This window comes from Clarias gariepinus, chromosome 13 (assembly GCF_024256425.1).
Source record: "Clarias gariepinus isolate MV-2021 ecotype Netherlands chromosome 13, CGAR_prim_01v2, whole genome shotgun sequence".
In the NCBI taxonomy this organism is placed as follows: domain Eukaryota; kingdom Metazoa; phylum Chordata; class Actinopteri; order Siluriformes; family Clariidae; genus Clarias; species Clarias gariepinus.
This window is the reverse complement of record NC_071112.1, coordinates 20,215,584-20,225,968: the sequence shown is the minus strand read 5'-3', so window position 1 is coordinate 20,225,968 and position 10,385 is coordinate 20,215,584. Positions and strand designations below refer to the sequence as shown.

At 39.9% G+C, this 10,385-nt stretch overlaps 2 protein-coding genes across 3 annotated transcripts; one reads left to right on the top strand and one right to left on the bottom strand.

The window, feature by feature from the left end:
- Positions 1-287: 287 nt before the first annotated feature.
- Positions 288-4,738, bottom strand: kif3cb (kinesin family member 3Cb). Of its 2 annotated transcripts, none has more exons than XM_053509940.1 (8): positions 3,006-4,738; positions 2,810-2,911; positions 2,565-2,687; positions 1,644-1,762; positions 1,396-1,512; positions 1,183-1,291; positions 901-1,058; positions 288-528 (listed from the first exon to the last, which is right to left on the bottom strand). In XM_053509940.1, exons 1-8 carry the CDS (start codon positions 4,446-4,448, stop codon positions 420-422), a joined length of 2,280 nt encoding a protein of 759 aa, XP_053365915.1. In that variant the 5' UTR covers positions 4,449-4,738; the 3' UTR covers positions 288-419. The 2 variants fall into 2 exon arrangements, with proteins under 2 accessions (XP_053365915.1, XP_053365916.1); XM_053509941.1 differs by having other exon boundaries at positions 1,183-1,288.
- A 968-nt stretch (positions 4,739-5,706) lies between these two features.
- slc30a1b (solute carrier family 30 member 1b) lies at positions 5,707-8,007 on the top strand. Its single transcript, XM_053510181.1, has 2 exons — positions 5,707-6,459; positions 6,960-8,007. Exons 1-2 carry the CDS (start codon positions 5,916-5,918, stop codon positions 7,823-7,825), a joined length of 1,410 nt encoding a protein of 469 aa, XP_053366156.1. The 5' UTR covers positions 5,707-5,915; the 3' UTR covers positions 7,826-8,007.
- Positions 8,008-10,385: the final 2,378 nt, after the last annotated feature.

Below are 10,385 nucleotides of genomic sequence, written 5' to 3'. Positions count from 1 at the left end.
TGCAAGGCGACAGTGCTAACCACTGAGGCACCATGCAGCTGGGTAGCGTCTTAACTGAAAAAATATTTGCTGATGAATCCTACTGATCAATAAGAGCAGAAACTTTAAATCCTCATCATTCATTAGATTATTTTATGTCATTTAACTGCTACACATCATGAGACTGCAAATTAATTGTTTATCATGCAACATAATTTACTGTTGCCACTGATTGTGTTCAAGTATACCATTACAGGACTATACTATATACTACAGTGCAAATGTAGACGAACAGGACGAGACTGTGCTTAATTTGTTGATTCAAAGCTCTGATACAAAATTATTGTGCAACAAGAAAAGGCAGCATGATCTTGCAATAAAGCAGTTTTTAAAAGTAGATCTTGTGAAGCTTTTTCTGCATGTATGCCTTAGCAAACACTTCATGGTAGAAGCACACTGGCACATGCCCCCATGGCAGAAGGTGGGACCTGAGACCCAGAGGCCACTGAGCTGGTTGAGGAAGAAGAGGGCAGACTTGGTCCTTGATACCTTGGGAGAGAACAAAAAAATAACAGGTTAACATTTATTCATTCATTTCTGCGAGTGTTTTTTCATGGTGGCCCTGTGGCCTATGCTGAGCTAACACTAGACTCAGTCCAGAAATACACCATTTATGGCACTTAATTAGGAGTTTAGAGTAGCCAGTCCACCTATCGGCATGTTTTTCAGAGATGGAAGGAAGCCCAGACAAGAGAACATGCACACACCATAACCAGAGCTCACGACTGACCTAGGTACCCTCAAGTTGTAGTGCCACCTTATGTCAACATAAATTATTCTTTTATTAAGTTAATGACTATGAGTTATCATGTTTTTTCATTCATTCTTTATCACAAAAAGGTTTCGTCTCTGAGCACTCACCATGATCTGGCACGCATGACACGTGACGCTGTTGTCGTTCTTCTGTGATGAGCAAAGTCACAAAACGGATTTCTTGTCCTCATCTCTGACCCTTGTAAGTCCAATGGGACCATAGTTGGTGATGTCATATCTAGCTCCAGAAGCATGACATTTTCTGCCTGTGTCGTGCAAGCAAATGCATCAGTGCGTTACTGGATTATTATTCACATTGTTTATAAGGATCCCTTTTAAAGAATCTATTGGTTAAAAGTCTAAAAAACAGTATGGTTTCTGTGTACCAACCCTGTATCTGGATGGAGATCCTGTTGCCACAGCAACTTGTGCATATTGGCTGATCGGTCTCTTGTATCCAACTGCAGACGTTGGCCTTTGTTTGATGCAAGAAGAACTGCTGAAGGATTAAAATTGGTTCATACTGAAATGTTCATTTACTCATCAGTAATTAATGTATTATAAAATTAGGAAAATAATGTAAATTACTGAGAATACACTAACTTTTCAGAGGGGAGAAGGGGTAAGACTTTCCACTGGTCTTCATCGCTGTCAAAGTGAAGGCGGTTTATGATCTTGTTTTTCTCCTCAGGAGGAATAAAATTGTCAATGATGAGATTCCTGCCAAGAGTATTACATAAAAAGAGTAAGACAAAAATAGTTTTTCATTTTGGGTAAACATGTTTGTGCTATCATATGAGTATGTTTTGGTGGGGTGCGTTCTTTAGTGATGTAAACTGCAGAGAAAGTACTTGAATTTCATCTCTCTGGTCAGCTCAGTTAGTGTCTGCTCCAGCTCCTGTCTGGTTGTGACATGTTCGTCGATGATGTCGCTGATCTCAGCTCGTACAACCTGTAGTTTGCTGTACAGCTGTGTAAGATCAAGATCTAGAGTTATTAAATCTTTATTTTTTTAACAGCATCAAATTATTTAAAAATATATAAGAAATCTAATTTTTAGTATCTAACACTTTCTAACCTATTTTAATTAAATATTGACATTGTATCTGATATAATACTACTTCTATGGAAACCTCTCTGAAATGAAAAGACGCTTTTGTTGGGTTCTACAAAATGTTTAAAATGTACAAAATGAGGGCCAATCCAAAAAACTTTCAAGGGTTATATATTTGCTGTAATGTTGTAAATAAAATAACATTCCATCTATCTAGAAACCTCTGGAGTTCAACTAGGGACTGTGGAGGCTAATAGTGACTACTATTTTATTAATTACCATTTTTACGATGTTTTTACGTGGTATCATCTCTGGTCAACATTCACACACTACAGATAATTTGAAAACACAATTCGTGTTTGGGAGGAAACCAGGAAATCGAAGTACCCGATGGAAACCCACCAAGCACAGGAAGAACATGCAAACTCCATACACACAGATTCCAAGGTGGGAATCGACCCCGAACCCTGGAAGCGCAAAGCACCAGAGCTAACCACTATGCCACCGTGCTGCCAAAATAACCTTATCTTCTGAGAATTTTGAACAGATGAAAAAAAGAGATGAAGTCAGATTTAATTAGCTTCCATACAAATTAATAAACATGGCACGTGTCAAGTACTGTGCCCATCTTAGAATTAACTTTTCTCCTTATCCATGATACAAAGATCAGTTTAGTTGTATGTGACAAGTGACCTGTGATGTTGAAAGCAAGCTTCACCTTCTTAAGCTTTTTGGTTTTGAGCTCCACCTCCTGTTGTAAAGTTGAGTAGGTCTCTTTCAGTTCCACAGTCTCCTCATCTTGATCAAACATCAGCTGCTGCATCTCTCTCTCTTGTCTGTCCTGTGAGAAATCACAAACACATACTCCCTCTAATGCACACATTGAATTAGACACCTGCTGTGTGCTATTATTAGACGCTGAATTAGAGGTGAAACTAGTTAGTGTATATTTGCGGATGTTACCTGTTCTGCAATCTCCTGACGTTTTATCTCTATCATTTTCTGCTGCTCATTGGTGTGGTCAATAATATTCTTGCCTCCAACTAGAAGCTTGCTTTCCAAGGCCTAATGAAAAACACAGTAAAAAGAGGCCAATTTATTCTGTAATTTATTGATGGGGGAAAAAAAAACAATGTGGTAAATGTGAGCAGGCTCCAACCTTGTATTTTTCAATCATAACTCCCATAATCTGCTGTTCCTTCAGTAAATCCTCCATAGTCTGGGATTTTTCTTCCAAGATGCCTAATTTCCTCCTAAACTCCGGGCTGTCACTGGCAGAGCTCTTGGCCATCTGCTCCTTCCACCAGTATTCCTCTGCTCTCTCCTCCTTCACCATCTCCACAATGTCCACCTCACAGTTCCTAGGTGTTTCCACCTCTCCGCTGCTCATACTTCTCTTCATTTTCACGCTGTTCCTCCGTCTCCTCCTTTCTTTCGCGAGCATCCCTCGTTCCTCTAGCTGCGCCTTCAGACGGGCTATTTCTTCTTGGAACTCGCGGAGCAACGCGTCTTTGGGATCTTCGTTGATTTTTGGCTTGTTTTTGATATTTTTTGCTCTGTTCGCAAACCTCAGGGTGGCGAGAGTTTCTTCATAGTGACAGGACGTGGGTCCTATTGTAGCCACTATGACTGTTTTAGAGTTGCCTCCTAAAGAGTCCTGTAAAAGGCGTGTGAGTTTGGAATCCCTGTAGGGGATGTGTGAATTCTTGCCGTCCACCAGTGCCGAGATAACGTTTCCGAGAGCGCTGAGAGACAAGTTTATTTTGGCAGCCTCTTTGAATCTTTGGCCCTGGGCCCCTGTCTTGCTTTGACGTTCACTGCCGGCCAGGTCCACCATGTTTAACTTCCCAACCCGAATGTGCTCCTGGCCATCGATGCCCATCTCGCTGCATTCGATAGTGATAAGAAAAATGGCATGTGAACGTGAGCTGTGCTCGTTCATTTTGGTAAATCCGACAGACCTGGACTGATTGCCCAAATTCATCACATGTTCGATTTCTTTGATGTTTTTTGTCACAACAGATGACAGGTCTTTGACATAAACGCCCAAGTCTGGATTCTCCTTGAGCTCCATTTTTTTATTATTGTCCTTGCAAAGGAGGTCCCGGATCTCATCTTGGTATATCTCCAGGTATGACACTCTCACTAAGTACTTCTGGTTCTGGGATCTGGATATATGGGTGAAGATATGGTGAAGAGAATTTGGTATGACTCCACGTTTCTCTGGATCCATGGGCAGACCTTGCATGGTGTATGTCTTCCCGGTGCCAGTTTGCCCGAATGCAAATATAGTTCCGTTGAACCCGAGTAACACGGAGTCAATTAGAGGTTTGCACGAGTAATCGTACAGGTCGTTTTGCTTTGAAAACATATCATAGACAGCATCGAAAGTGAACGTCTTGTTCAGGGTCCCGGCCGCTTTCGGGTTCCGGACGCTTACCTGGCCCAGTTTCACATCCACTTCAACAATCCTCTCATGACTCATCGCCTCCTCTTTCTTGTTTAAAGGGCGGCACCGAACCACCACCCTCACCGTCTCCGCTTTCTTCCCCAGCGACATGGACCGCGGCCGCAGCATCACCACACTGTTCCTTTTAGACATGTCTGCGATAACAGATGCTGTCGCTACGTGCACAATCCTCTTCTAATTAACCGATATCTTGGGAAAGCTAATGACCGGGAATGATCGCCCACAAGAAAAACGCCCAACTTCCCACCTAGTCCAGAAAGCATTGTATCTCAGAAGGAAAGCTTTATCCATATATACATATAGCGATCACTTAGAAAAGATTTAGTTAACAAACTGATCCTGGCAAAAAAAAAGAAGAAGAAGAAGAAGAAGGGTTTAAGGCTCCAGTAATGGCATTCGGTACAGAGAGAGCGGCATCCAGCTTCCCACCTCCATCATCCATCCACCACACCCTGCAGCGCTGCAGCACACACACACTCACACACACATACGCACAATAGAACGCCGAGGCTGACACTGATAGGTAGAGCATCACTCCCACCTACAGGATATAAAAGTTGCTTATAATAATAATTATTATGATCATCGTAATAATAGGAATCATAGAAATGTTATTTTTATTCTTATTATACTTGTTCTTGTTTTCCTTATCATAATATTAATCAGAAATGATCATTATTTTATTTTATTTTATTTTATTATCTGCCACAGATTGTTAAGCAACCTCATTATGTCAAGCAGTGTGTTCTTGCCATCGTTAATCTAGGATTTAATTTAGACTTAACTAATATTTAGACGAATACTGAATAAATACTGAGTCTTGTGTTTGTCATGATGCAATGGACTGGAGTCCAGTGTCTCCAGGATAGGTTCCAGATTCTTAAAGATCCTTTTGCGGTATAAAAGAAGATCAGGCTCAGTGCTCACTTCTTTTTTGGGAAGTTTTTAATCAAATGTTAATGACATTTATTGCCTACAAAATAAAAGATAAATAACCCATATTCTCATAATGAGAATAAGAGAAGAAGAATTCCATAAATCTTATAATTCCTCTATTATTATTATTATTATTATTATTATTATTTATGCTTCCGGTTTCCTCCTCTGTAATAAGCTGAATTCCGAATATCCTCTTTTTACAGATTTTATGCACTATATAAAGCGTGAAAGCCATTATTTAGTACCCTAAGTAGTGCATATATATGGGCGATAGGTGTGGATTTGGGATTCACACACTAGTCCCGTCATCTTCACCCAATAAGAACAGACGAAGGCGTGTTTCGCCAAACAGTCCGTGTGGAGAAAGTAAACTAAACCGGGTGTAAAGAAGCATTATAAGCAGAATTTAAAGCAAACTGGTGTTATAGATCTTCTCTTCTGTTGTGGGAAACGGATGAGACATAAAACTTTTTTCCCTTGGGTTTGTTGTATAGCATTGTTTAGAGCCGCATCGTTGCCAGTGGCGACAGCGCACAGTGACAGTGCATTTAAAGGCACTTCGGTGTAGTGCGCCATGCGAGTACCGGGTGGATAAAGTGCCGTAAACGGCTACAATGTAATCCAGAGTTTATATTAAACCTTGATTTGTAGCAGACAAAAATGGCTTTGGACCCGAAGCAAGCAAGGCTGCTGTGCATGCTCTGTCTAACTTTCGGGTTTTTCGTGCTGGAGGTGGTGGTGAGTCGAGTGACCGGCTCTCTGGCGATGCTGTCCGATTCTTTCCACATGCTGTCGGATGTGATCGCGCTGCTCGTGGCGCTGCTCGCGGTCAGACTCGCCGATCGCACAGCTGCCACGAGCCTCAACACGTTCGGCTGGATCCGCGCAGAGGTGATGGGCGCGCTGGTTAACGCCGTGTTCCTCACTGCGCTCTGTTTCACCATCTTACTGGAGGCGGTGGAGCGCTACGCGGAGCCGCATGAGATAGAGAACCCGCGGGTCGTGGTGTGGGTCGGTGTCGCCGGGCTCGCTGTAAATCTGCTCGGGCTTCTCCTGTTTCATGGGTATTCTGGACACGGACACTCTCACAGCGCGAGTAACAGGAGGTATGAGAAATCAGAGCCATCACCAGGGGAGACTTACGATCTGCTGGTGAAGAGCCAGAGTCCTGGCCGAGGTGCCCATACTGTCCAAGTCGAAGCAGGTACTTAATCTTTAATTAACCTTTTATTAAATCCTACTTGTGCTCGTTTTCCTAATGTCTGTTTCATTTATATGTGAATAAATGTCATACAATACCTTTTTTTCTATTTGGGTTTTAATCATACACTTCACTCTTTTTTACTTTTCTGGTAATGCACTCATTTACTTACATTTTTACTCTTCGAATAAACACACTGTACTCTGTTAATACACACTATTTGCTAGTGTACTAAACACTTTCTTTCTTTCACACTTTATTTACTCTTCTGGTAAATGCACAGTGCGTCCATTTCTATTCACTAATCAGAGGAATTGCTAATCCATATATATATATATATGGATTTATATTCACCCCTAATTAGTTTTTCTTTTTAATGGACAAGATAGTGATTTAGATTGAATGTTTTACATCTGGATGTGAATAGTGACAATTAACTTTCTGCTGTTTTACTAAACTGCATTTTTTTATTGTTAAAATTTACCACTCTGACATTTTTACAGACATTGTCTCAAAACATAGCCTAGAAATTCCACTTAATGGGAACATCGCAGCGGAGAAGCTGGAGCATGATTTAGATTCATCCTCCCAGCTCAACATGCGTGGAGTCTTTCTTCATGTGCTGGGCGATGCCCTTGGCTCTGTCATTGTAGTGGTTAATGCTCTCATTTTTACATTTGTCTGGAGAACATGTGACAGTCAGGAAATATGCATTAACCCATGCCTTAGTAGCTGTGGCTCAGACCACTGGCCTGTGAATACACACTTGGTGCACAGTAACGGCACCAACGCTGTCTCTGTAGCTGGACCATGCTGGGTACTCTACCTGGATCCCACGCTGTGTGTAATCATGGTGACCATCTTGCTCTATACCTCCTTTCCACTCTTGAAGGAGTCGACCCTCATTCTGTTGCAGTCTGTTCCCAAGCAGATTGACATGCAGATGCTGAACAAAAAGTTGAGGAGTCTTGAAGGGGTTCTGGCAGTCCATGAGCTACATATCTGGCAGCTGGCTGGGAGCCGAATCATCGCCACGGCACACGTTAAGTGCCACGACCCAGCATCCTACATGGACACAGCTAAGCGCATCAAAAGCTTCTTCCATGAAGAAGGCATACATGCTACCACAGTCCAGCCCGAATTCTCGGATGACAATGAGTCTGGTGTGTTAGAGTGTGAACTACCCTGTTACAGTCAGTGTAGCCTGAAGCTCTGCTGTGACACAAGCTGGAAATCTAAATCCGAATCAGCCCTCATGTGCACAGATGACACATCCAGTCAACATACTCCCCAACGCTCCACTGCCAGCTGGAATATTCAGCAAAAACCAGAAGTTTATCCACAGATTGAGGTGGAATCCACAGTATAGGTTTGAGAAAACCTTAACTATGCAATTTTACAGCAATTTTTTAAATTAGGTTGAAATCTGTTTTAGACAGAGTTATGCTTTTGAGAATCTCAAATCCCTCACATGTATGTTAACCTATTTAACTAATCAACTACATACTGTACAATACCTCTTATTTCTAATACGTATGGTGGCATGGGTGCTTTATTATGAATATAACATTTCTATAATTATTAATTTGAGAATGTGTTATTTAAAGCACTTTATGGTATTGTGTACCTCTTGCTCATAGAAAATATACGTGCCTTATATAAATAAAAAATTACATCATTATACATATCATTGTGTTTGTATTTTATCGTTATCATTTAATTTATTTTACTGTAACATTTGTTTAAAGGATGACATTATTGTAATGTCTGTTCTTTAAAAACAAAGTAACACATTCTTCTCCATCAGAATGTTTTATCTTAGTGCCAAAATGCAAATATGCCAAGCCTTTATAATCTGATTAACAGTTACTGATATCTGTGCCAAACTAAATATTTATATCATATACTACTAGTGCTTAAATTAAGCATTTTGTTATTAAGGTCATGAATGTTGCATGTATGAGGGAGTGTCTGACTCTGTAGGACATCTTATCGTCTACACAGCTGTCAAAATACACCATGTCCCAGATGAACCTTAAGATCAACTACACATACATCTGTTGTGTGTTTACTGGTTCAAGTGATTTAAAGATTCCCAAAATCTCCAAACCGCTTTAAGCATTAAATGGATTGTTAAGGAACAATACTTGAGAGAGAACACAACTTAATGAGGGCAGCATGATGCAATCAATAATGCAGTGTATGGGGCACTGTGTCAAAAAACAATAGAGAATAGCCCTTATTCAGTTCTCGAACAGTCCTCCAATCAATCTCCAGTAATAAGAGACCGACTGTGATGTCTGCTATTGTGTACCTTTTAAGAAAAAAAGATTACCACTTACAGTAATCAGGATTTCATTGTCTTATATTTTATTTTATATTTATTGTCTTGCTGTGGAGTAGTTGCAGACAGACACCAATTTATATATACACTATATGTGAGGGGGACCTACGTTTGATTTCTTTGTTACAAATATTCATGTCAGCATAGTTCTGCTTTCAGTCAAAAGAACATGTTCCTTATTAGAGTGGATTACTGTAATCCATGGATAAACAAAACAATTTTGTAATTTGTCACAATTATGTTCTGTGCATATTAATCACACACAGGTTCTTTCAAATAGGTTCAGTGCTTTGTTGTTCCATTGATTTTGATATGCTTTTAGATTTAAGAGTTCAATCAATATTGTTTTATACATTGAAATTCCCACTAGGGGCATTAATCATTAATATATATACTGTACACATCGTTGCTTGCAAGAATAATGGAGACCATGCAGACCATTTGTTCACTATTCAGGATGTGGGAAAATACAGATGGGTCCATAAGTATTTGTACACTAACAGTTATCAAAATGTTGTTTCTGTACACCGCCACGGTGGATTTGAAATAAGGCAAAATGCAACTGAATGTAAATATTCAACTTGAATTAAGGAGTTAAACATAAATATGGCATCAATAATCCATCCATTTTCAATGGCTGAAAAATAATCTGACAAACTAAGAAATTTTATATTACATGTTCAACTGAGTTGCGGTCTGGTAGTGGTCAGTCACTTGACCATTTAAGAACATTTAATTTCTTTGTCTTAAGGAGCTCATGAGTGGGTTTCACTGTTTTGGATTCTTTTGTATTGTAAAGCACTGGTCTTATCGGTTTTGCAGCATTAGACTGAACCTGAGTAGAATTTACAGTATAGTTCTATACAGTTTAGAATTCACTCTTCTACTTCAATTAGCCATCAAATAATCAGTAACAACTACTGACCCAGTTTGTTTGGCAGTTATGCATGCGCACATTTTTTTTTTTAAAGGTAGCGAATTGTTGACTTGGGCACTCTTAACGTCTCTGCTATTCCTCAGACAGGTCTGTATGTTTTTTCAACCTATTGGTGGCATCTTTAACTTGCATCAACATATTTTAGGAGCGCATATTGAGAATTCCCATAAACAGTTACAAAATGCAAATATAATGCTTGGAATCAACACCAGACCATTTGCTTTATTAAATGACCAAGGTCAGTGTCTTTTTGGGACACTCATTTTTACCCTAAACTGCTTTCTGGCTGACTTTTTATGTTTTTTAAATGTTTTTTTAATGAAATGCCTATTTTTTTTAAATACAAAAATAATAAATAAATAAAAGCTTTACATAGTTCTACGATTTCAGGCTGTAAGCTCTGTAACCCCTTCAGTGTTATAGTTGGGTTCTTGGATACCTTTTTTCTTCTGTAGTTGATTGCTTTTAGCTGTGCTATGAATTCAGATCAGCGGTCAAGTGTCTGTCAAGTGTTTGTTTTGTGGTGGTACTTGCGGTGGTGGTGTTCCAAGAAATAGAGGCATACTTATCGACCAACATTATATACTATATCAGAAATAAACCTGCTTAAGGATGTTGCCGTTTGCTCCCCATCTAGCTCCTGACAAT